This window comes from Artemia franciscana, chromosome 2 (assembly GCF_032884065.1).
Source record: "Artemia franciscana chromosome 2, ASM3288406v1, whole genome shotgun sequence".
Taxonomy (NCBI): domain Eukaryota; kingdom Metazoa; phylum Arthropoda; class Branchiopoda; order Anostraca; family Artemiidae; genus Artemia; species Artemia franciscana.
Window position 1 is genome coordinate 7,069,239 of NC_088864.1, and position 21,031 is coordinate 7,090,269.

The 21,031-nt window shown below is 34.0% G+C and overlaps 1 protein-coding gene across 1 annotated transcript in view; it reads right to left on the reverse strand.

The window, feature by feature from the left end:
* Positions 1-1,097: 1,097 nt before the first annotated feature.
* LOC136034056 (glutamate receptor ionotropic, kainate 1-like) overlaps positions 1,098-21,031 on the reverse strand; it is a 126,825-nt gene continuing 106,891 nt past the window's right edge. Inside the window, exons 8-9 of the mRNA XM_065715170.1 lie at positions 16,807-16,971; positions 1,098-1,190 (exon numbers count right to left, since the gene is read on the reverse strand). Of these exons, the coding sequence (XP_065571242.1) occupies positions 1,098-1,190; positions 16,807-16,971 (258 nt within the window). The remainder of the gene's footprint in view (positions 1,191-16,806; positions 16,972-21,031) is intronic.

Genomic DNA, 21,031 nt, shown 5'->3' on the forward strand with positions numbered 1-21,031 from the left:
ATATTGGATTGGAAATTGAAAGGGCTAGTACCCTTTGTATTATTCAAAGTTGATTGTGGAGGCAAGAAGGCACCCCAACAACCATCTCTTCTAAAAACACATCTAATCGAAATTTTGAAAGAGTGATTTTTTTTAGTGTAGTTTAGGTCTGGAAATCATGTATTTGACAACCCCCATACATTCTCAAGACCAGAACATAATTTGCACTTTGCTGAAAAAAATGGCAGCTGATTGACATTTTAGAATGTATATACTGATATAACTTCCTAAAAGTTTTAATATTTGTTAATGTTAAAAAATTTAAATATTTTAAACGCATTTTGTTTATTTAAGTCATAAAATAAATAACCGAGTCAAACTCGAAACGAGCAAAAATTAACATAAGCAGGAATGACAACCCCCATGCCGTCTCAAGCAAGAACATAATTTGCACTATACTGAAAACAAAATACATTTCAAATATTTTCGCTTTGCTGTTGCTTGTTTCAAAGGTTTTGCTTTACATTTGAAGGGGGAGTCCTCTCCCTTGCACTTCAATTACAGTGTGAGCGTCTTTTTCCCTTTTTAGAGTAATGAGAGATTGGAGGGCAAGCAGCCCTTCAATCAAACACCTTCATTTTCCAAACGCATTCAGTCAAAATTTTGAGATAGTCATTTTATTCATCAGAGTAGAATGGTCCAGCACCTATGTCATTAGAGATATTAGGCTCGTCACTCCCCCCCCATAATTATGCAAGTGGCCCTTTATGCTTTAAAACTGAATGTTACTTTAAAAATAAGTCAAAAGGCATTTTGTTAAATGATTGCCAATATGACACCTCAGCAATATATATATATATAGAACGATTGGGATATTAAGTTAAGTTTTTTAGGGATAGTTCAAGTACTACTTCTGTTCTTAGAAATTTTAATAAATCAAAAGCACGTAAGTGTGTCCAGGTTGTCACAGACCATAGATAGAATAATTCTGGGAATTATTATAAGCTCGGAGATTGTTTGGGAATCATATTCAGAGATTATCTAAATACTCTGCATCAAGCTAAGATCCTTCACAGAAGTGTCTAAATCAAAGCTGGGGGAAGGTATACTAATAGGGCTTACTCCACAATAAAATCCCCGTCGTGTTCACTTTCGTCTGGGGTCGTACATTGATTGTCAATAATTTGCGATGGTGGCGTAGACATCTGAACCTAAAAAATAATAAGAGCTTATGATCCCATTGAAATACTTATAATTCCATCCTGAAAAAGAATATATTAGGCTGAAAAAGAAAAAAAATATTATTCTGAAATATTTTTTGAAGGGGGCATCTCTTGGGACACAAAGAGACCACAAAACCACCTAAAGGCTTAAGAAAGTATATCTTATGTGGACCCAAAGTGACCCCTCGGATATGCTGAGACCACACTACCACCTAAGGTATAATGACGAGAAGCTATTCCATACATGAGACCAAAGTGTCCTTTGCATCTAGAGACCCATGCTACTAGATGAAAATTTAATAGCTAGAAATTACCCTTTTCCTCGAGGCAAGTTCCCCTCTTTTCAAAGTTTCAAAGAGCCTTAAAATATATTCAAGGTTGTTTTGGTGTCCAATTGTGGTGCTCCAAGGTTATCAGAGAGCATATCATCCATTATACAGTTACAATCATCGATTAGAGCCTAAAAAAGAATGAAATTGCTATTCCCTCTGAAATACTTATGATTTTAAGTTGAAAAGGCGCATTTTATTAAGCCGAAAAGAAACATTTTATTAATCACAGGACCAGCTCAAATCACCTCTGTTTTACAGACATAGTCCCCTTTCAAGAGTAAAACACTTTTAATGGCTAAAAGGATGGACTCATTATGGTGAAAAGTCCATATCCTTGAGGATTAGAGGAGTCCTCAAAACCACTTAAAAATGTCGAGAGGGTACCTATTATTTTCCCTTTATTAAACTGGAAGAGAGCTATTTCTTAGGATTGAGGGTAATACCATCAAAACCACCTCTTAGAGGTAGCTAACAAGGTTCCCAACATCCTACTTATTTTCCTTATTTACCTATTTCGTCATTTCCTTATTTGTCTACTTATTTAAAGAAAATATCTATGATTCGCACTTGCACTAGGGCTGGCAACTTCACCTTGAACGCTTTACAATGCAGAAGGGCTCCTTTCTAATCTTTGTAATGGGGCTGCCGGTCTCGAAGGGCCAGCAACTTTACAGTGGGGCTGGGGCTGCACAGAAGTGGTCTTGTTCTAGCTGCTATCACATGATCTTGCCTTCTTTGGAGGAGGGGGAATTGGTCAGAATTTTTCTTAAGTAGAAATAAAATTTTAGTTTGTCATGGAGTAAAAAATATACCTTATTTTGATTTATTTAAGAAAGCTGAAAATCTATTTTCATTAAAAGGGTTACATGATTAAAATATATAGAAATATGTGAGCATTTAAAAAGCTTGAAATTTAGCTTTCAGAAAGGACACAATTACCCCAAACCCCCTTAATAGGGCCCACGCATAAGAAAAATACCGTAATGATACGGGAGTATGGGGCAAACATTACAGAATGATGTGTAATCCAGGCTTTGTAGTTGGAATTCAAACCTTAATAGGGATTAAAGGCACCTCATCCTATTGCTTAGTATAGGGGTACGCCAAAAGTGGGATATTTGCTAGAAAAAGTCAGGCTAAAAAATATCGCATATCATAAATATTTTCTTTTGCGTTTTATTATTGTTATAATATAGTTAAGGAAATCTATTCTTCACACATATTTTGCACTTGAGCTAAATAAGTTTTTATACAGCAACGTTTAAAGGTAATAAGCAAAATATTCTGAAAACAAGAATAAATTTTTAGTTTCAATAATGATCCTCTTTAATAAGCTGCGTACAAGCAAAAATACTACTTCAAAATGATTGCACAGCCGCAGTGTAAGAGGGAGGGGCCTCCTATAATAATGCTTTTTTACAATCAAAATATTCCACGTTTTATCTATTTTTATTTAATATAAGAAAAAGAGTGACATCCTTCCCTTTCATTTAACGTATAGATAAGTTCGATTTTTCAGTGAAGAAGCAATTTGCTTAGATAGACAATTCACCACACAAAGCAGTTGTTAGAATCAAGTCTTTTGGTAATTCAGTATCGCTTGATCCATGCAGCTGTTTGCTAGGAAGTAAATCTCTACCTGAAGGTGGGGTGACAATAAAGGTTAAACAAATATCTGACGGCTGCTAATCGCACCCCTTCAGGAATAGACTTCAATTGGCCGAAAAGCACATTGAAAATGAAGACGAGAAAAAGCATATATTTTGACGCGATAGATGAGATTAATTTATCAGCATTGGAGGTATGTCATGGGAGGGGATTTAGTTAGGTTTTCACTTGCTATTCCACATAGAGAAAATACTAGGTCTCATTTGTGTATAATATCCTTTATTTTTTGTTGGGAGATGGGGTATACTTAATATACATGGAGACTTACCTGCACATAAGCGGAAATCCAGTTCTTTTTCAAATTTATAGAAGCATTCATTTTTAAAAATCGTTGTAGGTCCAATGTCTATTATATGACCGAAGAAACTGTGCGTTCAATACCCAGTTCTATACCCCCGAGAACGACAGAAAATCATCCTCCCCTGCTAGAAGAATAACAAGTCTTTGTCCCTAGAAAATCAATACATGTCTCGACTGTATAATGGCTTGCCCCCCTGTTTCTCGAAATAGCAGGAAAATCCTTTTTTGCCAACAAGAAAGGGCTCTTTGTGTGAAGCACAAAAATATTGGGACTATGATCAGTTTGGACTGTGTCCCTACTTGGGAGGGTCCTGCAGCCTTTGCGGGAATTCAAACAATAAAAAAAAATATGATGTAGTTTCTACGTTTGAATCTTGACTAGCGGATCCTGAAGGTTCTTCCCTCTACCTCTCTAGGTCTTTAAGCAATCACAGAAATTATTGCGTAACGCGTACGTTTGCATCTTGACTAGTGGACTCTAAAAAGTCCTATTACGTAACAGCCAAAGAAAACATTTTCATAAGTAAACAATTTCATCTTACATAACAACCAAAGATATTCTGAAGTACAAGATATATATTACGTAACATACAGGCGTACTGTACCGTTGAAGGTGCACTATGGTGTTACATAAAACCCAGATAAGCGGAATAATATCTTGAGGGACTAGTAGCTCCACCCTTACGTCCACCTTTAAATAGATAGAGGGATCACTACTGTAGTTTCACATTTAATGCTATTTAATACTGAATTAAACAACTATCAGCTGTTATTGAGTAAATAAATTGGTTCTGATGCTTTTTACCTTTCTGGAAAACAATAAAACAGACTTTTGTTCAAACAAACATTATTAATTCGTCTCCCGTTTGAATTTACTGCTTGAATTTATGGTTTCTATGTTAACAAAGAAAAAAAGCACATTTTTTCTGTCTTCAAAAGACGGTAAAATGTTGATCTGGTGTCCACATTGTACAGGTCAAACGCCTACTATTTTGAAAAAGAATCAAACCCATTGGCGAAATTCCTTGTCGTGCTGACAAAAACATTAATTATAATAGGCCTTGAAAATGGGAAAACGATGAGTTTTCAGGGTAGTGAATTGACTTCTACGCAGAAATTTCAACGAAACCTCATATTGTCAAATCTAAGCAACAAGGTTCATAGTGTCTCCGGTTCTCTTGCAAGTTAAAGATTCCAAAGTTCGACACTCTTGTTTAGAAAATGCATTTTTTTTTAGGGAGCGACGCGGCTCAATAGTCATGGAAACTCTAAAAATATAACTTATTATCAATATGCACATAAAGAGAATCAGCGTATTTTCTGACTCCAAATAGATAATTTCGAAGACCACACTGCCCTTCCATGACAAAAGTAAAACAGTTCAAAATAGGGATGATACCTTTTTATTGACAGAGAATAGATAAGAAATTATCTAACTGGATATTTCGAACACATATACAGTGTTCTTCCTCAGCAGTAGAACTAAAAGACATGAATAAAAATAAACAAAATTTATACCTAATAAACTAATTACGTATAGTTTATTGCTCTTATTTCATTTATTTAACATATATTATTTTATTTATTATGCTCTTATTTTATTGCAATAAAAATATAGTTTATTGCTCCAAATTTATAATGCTCATTAAGTATAGTATTAACCATCAAAAGCTAAAAGCCTGAGAAAATTTCCCAGATTTTCAAAAAAGAGAGAAGGACTTAATGAAAATCACAATATAAGATTCAGCGTATCAGAAAGCCATGTTGTAGAGGTTCCAAGCTTCTATATGCAAAATAGGAATTTTGTTTTTTTGCCAGTAGGAAAATCAGGGATGCGTATTTTTTTACTTTTTTCTTCTTTTCCCTGGGTGACCGTATCAAAACCGTGGTCCAAGAATATCGTAAGAGGGCTCATTTAAACGGAAAAAAAATTCTAGTGCCCTTTTTAAGCGACCAAAGAAATTAGAGAGCAGCTTGCCCCATTCTCATGCCCTTGTTTTCCCAAAATTCGCCTGAGCAACATTTTGAGACGACCCTTTTGTTCAATGTAGTTGAAAGGTACAATTACTATATTTTTGGAGATGTCCTTATCCCCCAGAATCACTGGAGGTCCTCAAATTATAGAATTTGCCCATTGTTTTACATATAGTATTTGTTACATGGATACCAAAATTTCTCAGGGAGGTTTTTATCGGGATAGATTTCCTACGGGGAGTATATCCCACTTGGACGGACGTTTCAGTCGGTGAAATTCCAAGGGAAATTTTAAATACGTGAATTTGCTTAAGTTCGCCTTATTGGTCTTACGTTCGTGTTGGCGACCCCATTTTACATATGAAGATGCTGTGGGAGAATTGTCCAGAGGAAATTTTAAGTGGATTTGGGAGACTCTTGGGAATTTTACATGGCGGGGGGGGGGAGGATTCTTCACGGGAAAATCTCCATGGAGGATTTTCACCAGAAGAAATTCTCCATGGGAAAGTTTTCTGCTCCAGAAACTTTCCGTTGGGGGGTGGAGCTTCAGGAAATATTATCCAAAAATATAAAAAACACTATCTATGACCTTAAAAAGGATGAGAAATTAAATAAAAACAAGTCTTTCTTTAAATAAAAGTATACTAAGGATTATTTTTTGGGTGGAACTTTAAGCAAGAAATTTTTTTTTTTGGGGGGGGGGCGGATTTGCAGCGAGAATGGAATTGTCTAAGTTTAATTTTCTGGCGGAAGAATTTTACGTGAGAGGCACCTTCTATGAAGGAATTATCCGTGAAAGATTTTCCACGGGGGGGGGGATTTCCTGGATTTGCTTGAAAAAGAATCAGAAATTAAAAAAAAAAAAGTTTTTTCTACCGAAAGTAAGGAGCAATATTAAAACTTCAAACAAAAAGAAGCTATTCCATATATGAGAGGAGCTGTCCCCTCCTCAATACCCCACTCTTTACGCTAGCTTATTTGGAAGAGCTCATTTAGAACTTACTGAACTAAACAATGTTACTAGTTATATCTTATTAGAATTACGATTCAAATCGAAGATAAATTTTGAAAATGTGTTTAATATTGAAAATGTCGCCATCTTAATGATGGATGCTTAATATACCTAATATTAGTGTATCCATCCTTGTTTTTGTGTTATGTTTGCAACGGACCTCCTTTGATAGAATATATTTTTTTCTGTTTTAGAGTAAACACGATTCACTCTTTTGAATACTACTGCTGCTACTACCGCTCATGTTTGCCGCCTGCTGAGAAAACAAATCACTAGTTTTTCTAGATTTGTTGGTTGATTTAGTGATTTTCTAAAATAATCTAGTAATTTCTGCGCTGATTTAGTGATTTCGTTTTGTTTATGCAATATAAAAAATAACTAGAAAAAGTGATAAATCACTAAGGGTGGCAACCCTGCTATTTCTAATACTGCTAGTGCTAACAAGCAGTCTGAGCAGTATGAGGCTAATATAGCTGCGCATGCTCTTCCACAACACTATACATTTAAAGCCTCACTCTTTATCTCGTCCCATGTAGTTTGAATTTCTTTACATCCTTTTTCTTATCAAGGACGATCCCCTTTTTGTTTGATCACAAAAGATAGCAAAAAATGAATCATCTTGGAATCATCAAGTGAGACCGAACTACATTTTTCATACAGCTTATTGTTTCGACGTACAACCAGTCAGAAAAGTACCTTTAGAAAAAAAATTGTTACTCATCTTTTATAAGCACCCATGTTTCAGAGTAATAATTAACCAATTTAGTGCCCATGACTTCCAATTTTTCGTTCTCGCTCGGAGACTTATCTTCCTACTATAGGAATTTAGTAGCAAACTAGGCAGTAAAATTCCTATTTTGGATGTTTAAAAACCTTCAATGGCTCCACTGTTGGAATAAATACACAATAACAGGCTGTTCAAGTCAATGGGTGCACCAATTGGTAGGTTAACCTACTATCAAAATGAGAATAGCTATAGACTATAATTAAATGATCACACCAGTAGTCTAAAACCCAAATGAAAAAATCGAAACGGGGTTAATCCCAATAGTTAATAACAAGCCTTGGTATAACTTAAAAATTTTTCTTACAACCACGATATGCAGTTAGGTTGGAGCAAGGATGTACGTAACGTTGGTATATTCGCGAGTGTATTATGCTTGGAAGAGAAACACCCTTATAATCCGATGTGGTAGCCACTTGGTATTCTCCCTTCCAAGGAATGTCAAACTAAGTCTAGAGGTTCAACTGTCCCTAGCTATGCCTATTCCATCCTTAAAATATTTACCACCCTGGCCACAAAATGGGGTCGAAGGTGCGTTGTAAATACAAAAAGGACTGATTTCTATTTAACTCTAGATTTTGTATTAAACTGAAAAAGGACGAACTTCTATACCCTTTAAGCACCCTGAGTGCAACACAAAGGGCCAAGTGGCAGCATGAAAATCGCCACTGTTAAATATTAACTGTAATAACAAACGACCGAAAAATTAAAGTGCAGCAAGGTGACAGAAAAGATCGGTGGAATAGCCCCCCTCCCATGCCCCCTCTTTTTCCTAAAGTCAATCGATCAAGATTTTGAAAATTAGCTATCTGATTGAGCATAGTTGAAAGATCTGACAACTGTGTCCTTGCGTATTGCATGAGTCCAAAAGTCCCTGGCTGTAAGCTATGCAATTTGCCCAACGTTTGCACATAGTATTTGTTACTGGGATATTTACGGATACTTCTGTGGGGGGGGGGGCATTTTTTGCGGGGGATTTTTCATGGGAGGAGCTTTATCGTTGGGAGAAAACAACTAGGAACTTCATTTAAAACCACGTGAGGGGGTTTCCGATCAGAAATTACTTCGATCAGAAATTGAATAAAATATAGCTCTTTTTTCAAATGAAAGCATATATAGAAGAATTTTTCAGGCGGAATCGTCAACAAGACGTTTTTTGGGGGAATTTGCAGGAAGGAGGGAATTGTCTGAGGGTATTATTTCCCGTTAGAGACCTTTTCATAGAGGAATCTTCCTCAGGGGGGGAGGATGGGGCTCATGGAAGAAGAGACTAATTTTCTGGTATTATTCGAAAAACGATCAGAAATTATGTTTAAAAAAATAAATTTTTCAACTAAGAGTAAGGGGCAACTCTAAAACTCAAAATGAGGAGAGATTATTCTGTAGGTCAGGTGGGCTGCCACCTCCTCAGCACCCCAATTTTTATGCTAGACCGTTTGTCCTAATTCCTTAAAAGCGACTCCTGAAGCACCAGGACTGTTTAATTAGATTCAGAAGCTTTTTTAAAAATACCAAAAAACTTCAGCGTGAAGAGCGGGGTATTGTGGAAGGGGTAGCCACCCTCGTATACGGAATAATTTATGATTATATTGAATTGTAATGCTTCACCTTACTTTTAGGTGAAAAATCTTGTTTTTTTATTTAATTAATTAAAAAAGAAACGTTGGCAACAGACGCTAGAAATTACGGCATCAAATAGGTAAAGAAGATAAAACTTTCCTTGAAGGCGTAGTTGTATTTGGGAATCAACTTTTTTTTAAGAAGTAAATTGTTGTCAAGTTTGACTAAGAGATTCGCTAATTTTTTTACTGCTCAACATGGCAATACTGAAATTTTGTAATTTTCTAAGATCTTCACAATTTTCTTCAGCAAGAAATTCATTTTTCAGAAAACTGCCCTTTTAAAGTGTTGATAGATCCAAGATTGGTCAAATGGGTGGGGGGTGGTGGTGTTGAAATCATTTTTATTTTTAAGTCTTTGGTGCTTTAAGGAAAATGTTAGGTGTTGGACAGAAGTTGATAAAAACATGACTAGGTGAAAGACATTCTGGTAATTGTTGGAGATTTTTACTCCCTGCCTCAAACCTAAACCCTGTCTTAGTTAACTATTTTGAAGATTTTTTTTATCGTGAAAGTTAAAAATTATCGAAGATGGCAAGCAAACACGAGTGTGACACAAAAATTAGGCTCTAATCTTGATGTGATTTTATTTAAGGAATGTCTATTTTCATTGTTTTATTTTGTCTAACACTGATTACCTGCGCAGGGGCAAACGAAAAATTCTTATTAGGCTCAAATATGTTAATCACGTTGCGCTAGAGCAGTGATTCCCGGAGTGGTCCAGGTGGCCCTGAGGGGTGCACGGGAAAATCAAATTTAGTGCACGCCAAAATCAAAACATGCATTAATTCAAAAACGTTGAGAAATTAAATAAAAAAACAAGTTTTGTTAACTGCAAGTAAGGAGCGATATTAAAACTTAAAACGAACAGAAATTATTCCGTATATGAAAGGTCTAGTCCCCTCCTCAATGCCTCGCTCTTTACGCTATTTTACTGTTTTAAAAAGTACAGTTGAGAGAAAGAGTCAAACTTTAGCGTAAAGAGCGGGGTGTAGAGGAGGGAACAGCCGCTTCCATACACGGAGTAATTTCTGTTCGTTTTAAGTTTTAATGTCGCTCCTTGCTCTCAGTTACAAAAAAAAAACTTATTTTTTATTTAATCTGTTCAAATAGCCATGTCCGGTTATGTGAGACCGCCATAAATTTATTAAAACAATGTTTTTTTAATGTATTGGTAGGTAATTGATACGAAGCATGGCTGAATCCAAGAGAAATGCCGACAGTACTGTGTTGATTATTTAAAATTTGGTTTTCTACCATCAAAGGCAGACAAGCGGTTGTCCATATGCCTTTTATGCAACAAAGTTTTGAGCAATGACTATGAAACCATCGAAGCTCGAAGTTCATCCAAGAAGGTGTCATCCTGATAAATTAGATAAAGGTTTAGATTGTTTTCAAAATTGAAGCGAAAAAATGAAAAGAGACCCACTGAGCCCAGTATGTTTGCTTCAACGTCTGAAAGAAACGGTGATGGCTTGCGAGCATCTTACAATATCTCATTACTTATAGCGGAATCTTGGAAACCACATACCATTGGGGAACAGTTCATTTTACCCGCTGTTGAAGAGGTTTATAAACTGTACTGCACAAATAAAATTCGACATGCTCAAAAGAATTCCTTTGAGTAACAACACTGTGCAAAGACGTATTGATGAAATGAGCTCTGATATTGAAAATTTCTTATGTAATTATCTTCTAACAATTAATTTTTCTTTTCAACTGGACGAGTCAACCTCACCCGGTAATGAGGTATTATTATTGCCTTAAGTTCGACTTGTTATGGACCAAGAAATTCATAAAGAGTTTCTATTCGCGAAAACTTTAGAAACTCTTTATGAATTGTCCTGAGTGATTTTTTAAGGAAAAATCGACTCCATTCACAAACGTTATTTCGGTGGCAACAGACGGGGGCTCCTGCCATGGTCAGGAAATATCGTGGGTTAATATAAGCCATTAAAAGAAAAAAAATTACCAGAGGTAACTGCAATTCCCTGTGTCAACCACCGACAACATCTAAAAAAAAATTACCAGAGGTAACTGCAATTCCCTGTGTCAACCACCGACAACATCTAAAAAAAATTACCAGAGGTAACTGCAATTCCCTGTGTCAACCACCGACAACATCTAAAAAAAATTACCAGAGGTAACTGCAATTCCCTGTGTCAACCACCGAAAACATCTAAAAAAAATTACCAGAGGTAACTGCAATTCCCTGTGTCAACCACCGACAACATCTAAAAAAAATTACCAGAGGTAACTGCAATTCCCTGTGTCAACCACCGACAACATCTAGTAGCAAAAAATTTGAGTGAGAAATTTCACCAATCAGTTCAATTTGAGATAAAAGCAGTTAACAAAATAAGAAGCAACGCATTGAATACGTGTTTATTTGTACAATTGTGCGATGAAAATGATGAAGAATTTCAACGATTGCTCTTAAATACTGAAGTACGCTGGTTATCGAATTGTGCATTTTTAACAAGATTTTACTCAATTTTTGAATCAGTAGGCGTATTAGAGTTTCTGAAAAGTATAAAGATCCAGATTTAAGCGAAGACCTGATCAATTCGAAGGCAGGCATTGCATATTTGACAGATTTGTTTAAATTTAATGATATTAACTTACAATTACAAGGGGACAGTCTCAATTTAATAAAAGCAAATTGTGTAATTTCAGCTTTTCTTGGAAAATTCAAATATATGAAGCAAAATATTAGTCGGCGAGAATTTTCCCAGTTTTTAAACTTGTCACAGGTAGAATGCCTTGATGAGGATATTCAGACATACATTCAACTTTTAATTGCCCTGCTTGATGACTTCAAAATCAGATTTACAAAAGAGGGTATCAAACATTTTGGTTGCAGGTAGAAATACCTGAAAAATGTCGTGGACATTTTTCGAGTACATCCTTCCTTTCAACATATGACTATTTTGTGATTGTTGTTGTAGAAATGTAGAACTTATTTATGTTATTAATTGAAGTGTAATAATTACGTAACTGAAGAAATACAACATAAAAAAGTATACTTTTTTTACTTTTTTCATTCCGATTATTTCTAAATAAAATAAGTAAGAATTTATTGGTTCCTTGTGCTTTAAGTAAATGTAAAAAAAAAGTTGATTCGACACAATTTTTTGGTTGGTCAATCTTACATTTTGACAACCACTCACTGTACAATCAATTTATTAATCAACTAATCAGTCTCACTTTTTTTTCTTGAAAACTAATGATTCGTGGTTGGAACTCAACCACAAAGCAAATTTCCATCGGTAGATCTGATCTTCACACTTTTCTCGAGTTTCGGAAATATGGCGGAAATGTAGCTGAAGGGGATCCACCGAAACCACTAAAATATTTAAGGTGGTCTGTGAGAAAAAAAGTTTGGGAACCTCTGTGCTAGATGATGATTTTCCTACAGTTCAAAAAATCATCAAATGCAAAAAAGTACAAGGAAAAAAAAAACAGTGACAAAAACACATTACTCCTCTCCAATGTTTAGATATTCCTTTGTTCTCTATTCCATTTTAAATTGTCTGAAAAAACTCTTTTAAGTTGGAAAGGGAATTTTGTTGGCACCAAAAGCTAAGTAGTTCCTCCAGCATCTCATTGGAAAACTTCTAAACCTTCGTTCTTGCATCTCTGTAAGTATTATTACTTACAGAAAAATTATGTTCAGTTTTTATAAGATTACCAGAGAGAATCTTAACAGGTGAAGGATTCCCATGGCTAGTGCGGATAAGATGGCACTAATTGGTAATGTAGCAAAGCCTCGCTCTGCTACATTAACTTTTTCTTTGCTTAGTTTGCAAATCCTAAGGGTACGTAATAATCTTAATATAAAGTATAGAATATAAGCGTTAATACTGCACAAAAAATTCCAATTAGCGCTGTTGTTTTCATATGAATAAAAAAAGAATTTAGCAAAGGACTTTCAAGACATTTTATCTTTGCAATACTCTATTAGCGTTAAAAATCTTACAAGATGCCCTTCCGTTAAATCAATTAGCTAAAATTAGAAATAAAGGGATTTATTTCCAAAAATAAGAGTTTTATTTTTTCAAGTAAAACATCGCTAATAAAAATTTCTTGTGACGCTCTTGGTGCTACTGCACAATACTCCGGTCTATTGAAACACCTGGCATAAAAATTATTGATCTAGTTGTTAATCTAATTACGACTGCCTGTTGCTATGTGAAGTTGCTTTTTCAACATTTGGAATGCCCAGAATGAAATATTTAACCTCTTTAGGAGAGCTTAGGGTAAAAAAGGTAATTGCCAAGACTTGCGACATATCATCATTATTGCTGGCGTTGCAAATCTTGTGGCACAAGAAATAAGGAGAAAATGAACAGAAAAACTGGCACTTTTGAGCCAAAATAGTAGAATTTATTATTGTAAGTTAACTTGATGAATCAGCAAACCTCTATCATTAAGCAAGTAAGGTAGCCGTATCTTAGTTCTATGCACTAGCAGTTAGGTTTTCTGCATGGTACTAAATTAGGTGCTGAGGTGACCTCAAGGGAAATTTGACTGACAGCAAATGAAGCTGCATAATTTGCCTAATGTTTTGGTCCAAAAGAAGCTACCCATCAACTTAAGGGATCGTTGCATGTCGTTTGCATGCGTATTAACATAAAATTGATATCCAGAAAGAGCAGGAAAACTGGAACTTCTAAACCAAAATATAAAATTTATTGTCACGATTTAACTTGATGTTTGGGCGTACTTCTATCTCTAAACAAACAAACTACTCATAATTCTATGTTTAACCACTAGAAGTGAGCTTGTCTGTATGGTCCTGAATAAGTTGCTGAGGTAACAGGGTCAAAAGTGTGATTCTGCAAGTTTAGCCAGAGTCGACCCAGCTCCCCATGCGTACCTGTTAATATAGGCATGAGAAATAGGAAAGGTATGCGAAAGCACAGGATGGCTGGCTTTGACGCCTCACTGCACTTACTAGCTGAAAGGCCAAGAAATGGAGATAAGAAAGGAATGTAAAGTCCAGTGCCGCATCCTTTTACGTTAGAGCATAAAATCCAAAGTGAAAAATAAAAAGGAGAAGAGCAAAGAGACTGGAAATTTAAAACCAAAATTACAACCTATAAATACAATTTAACTAGATTTTTGAGCGTGCCTCTGTCTCGAAACAAACAAATTAGTCATGTGTATGTTAAACAATCAGCCTAGTAGTAAGGGGCGACTGACAAAAAATGAAGCCATATAACACGACCTGATATCTTAATATTTTGTTTTGAAATAAAACATGAATCTCAGCCGCCCCTGACGCTTGAAAACAAATTATGCACCTTGCACAGATGTACATTTTACAGTCGGAGATTAGGAGTACAGTTGGTCATATTTCAAAACTGCTGTTCAAAACTGAAAGAAACACCATTTTTTGTGGATGGCATATTTAGTTTTTCCAGTCTCTCGCTAAAATTACGCTGTTGATCATGACACCTTTTGAGTTCCTGCATTCAAAACTTATAGAATAGTGCTCTGTGCAGCTCAGTACTATCACAACTTTGGCTGCTTCTAGTTACTGCTGACGGTAACACAAAAAAGTGCTTACACCTACATTTGATTTTCGTCGAATCGGTCCAGTTTAAAATGCATTGAAAAAGGGTATTCTTGAAAATGATAACAAAAGTAGATGATTGACCCGCAGATTATACTGAAAGAAAATCTGCATTATTGTACAAGATAAGCCTTACTTCTATTGCCGTAGAGTATCAAGATGTTGCAAAAATTTTTGATAATATGTGTGCACGGACCCAATTATGTAGAATTTAGTCTTTCTCTCGGAAACTCTAACTGTAAATTGAACACATACACTCACATAAAAGAGGCAATTGGCATCTTTTAAATTTTCCAAACACGGCTGCGGGTCCGCAAAGTTTGGGATGGGAGATCTTCCATTAATAACTTTCATGTGGAGGTCTGATGTAAATTTCATATCATTTAATTTAATTTCCCAGACATTAAACTTCATATATTTGAATTTGGCAAAAAAAAGAAAAAACGAACAGCCAGCTTCCAAGCATAGAGCCCTTTTAGAGCTCTTTCAACCTGTCTGGTATGTAGAGTTTTTCATCGGCTAAAAAATGTCTGATGTATCGTAACTGTTGCAAAAACCAAATTGAACGATTATTCATTGTATGTATTAAAAATGTATTCATATTTTAGTCTTTTTAATTAAATTGTTGGTCTGATTCTTAACAATTTGTTGTATTTCAATGTCAATAAAACCATGCTTTATTGCTGGGGCGGCTAGGTGTCCAGCATTTTCTAGGACATAAATTCTGGTGTCCAACCAGAGTTTCAGCTACTGATTTAACTTTAATGTCAGGGGAAATTAGAAATACATTTAAAGCCTATTGCTCTGGAATTAATTTTATTTTCTAATTTTAATCCATATTTGAGGGTTAATAACAAAATTAAATTTTTTAAACTTATAATTGAAAAGACGATTTCGATTTTGAAGTAATTAATTTCATGTTCCTTGAAAGTAAAATACATTTAAATCTCACATACTCACCTTTTTATTCTCAACTATTTAGATATGCAAGAATTCGCAGTAATTATATTGATTTTTAAGCACTTGAAATAGATTTCAAGTGCTTAGCCAAAAATTGATCTTGAACGTTTTTTCTGCTAATAAAATAACTTGGAAATTAAAAAAATCAACATAATGAACTTTTAGATAAATATACAAAAAGCTATCAAGAAATATTGAAGGATATTTTAATCTAATTTCTCTTTTGTTTTTCTTTTCTCGGGGGGTTGTTTTATATATATAGGTTTTTCGGGCCAGCTTGAAGAACTTTTAATTTAGAATTGGTTCGACAAACCAATAAAGTAATTATTTTACAATCCATCTTCGACTTGTGAAACATTGGACTATTTTAGACTTTTTTTGGTTGCTTTCTTCCTCGATTCTAACACGAATAGATCTAAGCTTATTTTGTACGTATTTTAGATTATTTTGCTATAATAACTATAATTTAATATAGTTTAAATTATATATATATATATATATATATATATATATATATATATATATATATATATATATATATATATATATATATATTAATTACATTATATTAAATTATTTAATATATATATATATATATATATATATATATATATATATATATATATATATATATATATATATATATATATATATATATATATATATATATATATATATACTATAATTTTACTATAATAGGCATGTATTTCACAAGTTGTACCTCTCATAGGGATACCATAAAGAGCTTATAGTAGACGCACCACATTGTCTGGTAAGGAATTTAATACACCAAATCCCACTTAGCCAAGTTTGTATTCCTCTGAAGAGTTCTGATGGAAGGTAATTACCTGTAAATATTTCGTTAGATTTGAGGTAATTTTGCTTGTAGTTTTATGACAGCTTACATTTATTAATGACAATTTTGCACGAATTTAGACATTTTTATTTGGTTGATTGTTAGGTATACTGTTTTGTCCTAGGTCATTAGATAGGTGAGTAGGGTCAAGGCCTTGTTAAAGTGCTTGTTTATATCAATTTCTAAAGTAGGGAAACAGTTCTTTTCTTTTTGTTGTTTGTTTTGTTTCTCTCTTTGGTTTTTTAAACCAAATAATTACCTTTAACAAATTATTTATACCAACTAAATTTCATTTTTTGTTGGTGTCAATATCTTTGAACCTAATTCTTTGACTGCAAGTTCAGCTCTTTTTGAATTTCGTAAAAATTAAATATGTTCAATAGAGTGACATCGGATTATTCCCTAGAAACAAACATGATATTACATTGGATTTCACATGAAGTAAAGTATCAAAATTTGTTTCTCAAAACAAATCGTCATGGTGAGTTTAACAAGATATTTATATTACAAAGAGATCTTACCTTTATCACATTTGTTTTATTGAGTATACTGTGCCCTATTGGCTGGAATCTTTCCATATCTCGGAGAAGTAGCCTGGAACGAATATTCTCTGAATCAACCAGCCGGAATGCTGTTATGTTGACTGAGTTATATTTGAAATCCTCCAAGTCAAATGTTTCAACGTCCTAATAAAAACAAAATCACATTCATTGATAGACTGTAGAGGTGAAAATAACAAAATAATTGGAAAAACGTGGAAACTCTTATTAATAAAATTATTATTTGCCGACAATGTACGTAGATAACTACTATAACATTCTGGTGTGCTGTTATAACTTTTTTAGGGTTTTTTACGTAGGTACTTACACCAAGAAAAGTGGATTATGGAGAGGTTGGATTATGGAGAGGTTTCAAGTCTAACCTCTGTATTCAAAGGAACAATCACTCCTACTGGGTAATCATCATTGAATTATAAAAATAAAATATTTCTGTACTTTAAATGATCTTCATTTTTTAGGCATATGATCTTCCCTAAAAATTAATTTGACATTTTATTCCAAAGTTTTGTCATGTACATCCAGTTGCTTATTGGGGCAGAAAGAGGTAGCTTTTTAAGTCTTTTACCCAAGATATTCACAGTTATCTCAAATCGAGGTTGCTGCTTATTAATTCTAATGCTCTAGGGAAAACATTCCACCCAACTCCCTTCTACTAATTTAGAACCATAGAATCTTGATCATTTCACTTTTCCAATTCTCTATTTTAGCCTTACAGATTATCTTTTTAGCTCCACGGCTCATGGCGCAGATTGTTTTTTTACTCTATTATACCATATTTTACTGTGTCAACCATTAATCAGTATTTTAAAATACGAAAAACGGTCGAAAACTATTCTCAAAAAATGGCAGACTTGTATATTTTTTTTTCTATAGGCTACTAGGTTTTGACTTTTGAGGGAAAACTAATTTCATTTAATTGTGGAAAAGTTTTCAAAACAATGCTGCCTTTATATAAACTTCATTGATATAATTGTAAAAAAGCTGTGTAAAAATAAAGATACAGGAAAAGTTTAAACGTCAAACACATTTTGTGGTATCAAATATATGTAAACGAAAGAATACCAAAAGCAGACATTCAACTAACTAGAAAAAAATATACAACCATCTACCTATTTAATTATTAAAATAAGCTTAATATACATGAAATGGATCTAAATGTATTTTCCATATTGTAATTTTATGTTTTAGTAAATATAATGTTTTATTAAATAAAAATTATTCAAATCTTATTATGTAATTTTATGTTTATTCTAGCTTTATATTTTGATCAAATATTGACACAGGTTCAAATAATCCTGTGTTAAAACTGTTAATGATCAATAAAAACTGTTTTAAAACCATTCAAACAAAAACCTTACTATCTAGCATAAAAATAATAAAGCAAACATAAATGTACACAATGTTGACTTTTAGGATGGAAGGGGAGTATTTTTCACAAGAACATGAAATAGTTGCTTTAATAGGCCCTAAAGTTCGCTTTTTATGGTGGGAAGAGGGGTCCTTCGAAACAATCTTAGAGAGAACATAATCACCCATATTCCTCCGACCATGCACATAAGTATGCAGCAAAAAAAATTACTTTTTTCTAAAACCCTTCTCCCCTCCGAAGATTTTGTCCTACTCGTGAAAAAGTAACAAAATACATATGCACAAATTAAGACGGGGTTTTATAAATTTCATTTTTGTACCCCCTCCCCCTCCCAGAAAGAAGAAAAAAACACTTTTTTACTGCTGGAGTAGCCTACCAAGGACAGTAATTGTTTTTTAAATTCGTTACAACTTCTAAACCATATAAATCAATCTTTAAACAGTTTGGAGAAATCACGAATTACGAGTTAGGTTAGGTTGGATTATTATAAGCATTATTTAGCATAAAAAAACATGGTATATGACGCATTAATACATTAAAAAAAAATAATGTTCAAACTACAAATGGATGATATCCGGTTATTTTGTATCATCATCCTAAACTAAGCTTATTGGTTCAAACTTAATCAGAAAAATAACGAATATGCTATTCTGAAAATTCTGCTAAATCTAACACATCAGCCGTTGAAAAATCCAAAATATATTAGGGACCTTCCTTATATATATATTACTTATACTGTAGTTGTTGCTTGTATTTTTTTTATCCCCTTTGTATCCCTGGCCATGGATTCTTTGGTGGGGGAATAAGCGTATTATAATAAGTGTATTGTAATTCATTTTTGAATTGTATTGTCTTGTCTTGTCTTGCATTAATCGACGGATTCAGAACGATGGTTTTGATTAATGTATCATGTATAATACTTTTGCTTTGACGAATCAGAAAGCAAGATATTTATCCCCTTTTGAACTCAAAACATAGCGTTCTCAGATTTAAATAGAAATGATTCTTAACTCTATGGATGTTAAACATGCCTGGATTCTGGAAGATTTACGTGCTTCGAAGGAAAGACCCAATTCTTCTTATCATGGAAAAAGTCCCCCCTCATAAATAAAAATATGTGCCCAGTAACGTCATAAATCTATTCCAACTATTGTGCTTGAGGTCTTGTACAGTTATTTTGTTTCTGTTGGAAGATTTTTTTTTCCACTTCAAAAGAATGCCATCTTGAATCCCAAGTGCTTCCTAAGAAATCATTTGAAAAAGTATAAATATTAATTCGATTTTAGATACTATGCGTGTAAGTAGAAAAATTGTTTTCAAAATACTCTTGAAAATATTGAGAAACTTTAAATTGGCTATAGTACTAATAAGAAAAAAAGCTTATTCAAACGAAAGTAAGGAGGAATATTGAAACTGAAAATCAACAGGAATTATTCCGTGTATGAAGACCAGGATTTTTGTTCTGGAGGGGGGGGGGTACAAAAAAGTCTTTAGAAAGCGCATAAAAAATTTGTTTATATGCATTTTGGTTACGTTTTTACGAGTCGCACAAACATCTAGAGGGGAGAGGGGGTTTCGAATCCCCAAAATCCTCCTAGATACAGCCTTAATGGGGGGGCTACCCTTCCTCATCCCTTGGATCTTTTTGCTAAAGTCCCAGTTTCTTAAGAAATACTCCCGAGACACATGGGCCGTCAGCTTGGAATATGAAGCTTTTTAATGAACTAAAAAAGTTAGAGCAATGAACGAGGGTTTCCAGAGGGGCTATCGCCCTTCGTATACGGAATAATTTCTGTTATTCTTAAGAATTAATGTTGATCCTTTCTTTAAGGTTGAAAAAGCTTTTTTTTTGTTTAGCAAGTGAAATTTTCTAAAGCTGCAGCTATTGATGGGTAACGTTAAATATAATGAATTTTATATATTTGGAGTCACCATAAAAATTCAATTCTTTTGAAGTATTGATTCATATCAAATTTCTTTTTTTATAGTTTCAGATACTATTGATCAAACCACTTCTTCATTACCGCCGTGTGTGTAACTGAATCACCGTGTAACTGAACCATCATGCAACTTAACCCCTGTATAACCAAACCCAGGGACAACTGAATCCTCGTGCAACTGAACCACAGGGCAACTGAACCCTTTTTAACTAAAAGCCTCATGCAACTAAACCCCTGTGAAACCCAACCTCATTTAACTGAGCCCCCGTGTAACTGAACCACCTTGCAAGTGAACCCTCGTGTAACTGAACCGTCGTGAAAATGAACCACTGAAATCAGTTTCTCAGTATTCTAAGAATATGAGGCATTATTATTGGGTAAAATAGAAGTTACAATTTTTACAGTTTCAACCTAGTTGGAATTGTTTGTATCTTAAAGTCATGATATAAACGCCTGTCAAGGTCATTCATAAAAAAAACTTTGTTTTATTTTTCAAAAAAAGGAAGATCCGATTTGACAACCATTAAAGCTGATTTATTTCTCTCTTATTTTTGGATGAATTGACCTCTTATTTGACCTCTTGACCTCTCTGGATTTGAACCTCTCTGGACGTCAAGTAATAAACATTTGTGTTCCAAGTATTTGACCTTTTAAATCTAGATAACAAATTTTGATCAAATGTCTTTGAGGAGATTGGAGCTAAATAGGACATGGATGGTGGACTGGTTGTACTCAACCCTTTTTTCAGAATTCCTTGAAAATACCCTGAAAGTTTAAACTTTATATCCTCATGTTTACACCCTCAGCTGTTCTCGACACATTGCATATACGTTGTCTTGTAAAACTGGATGTATTGTGTTTGGCATTCTTCTTGAAA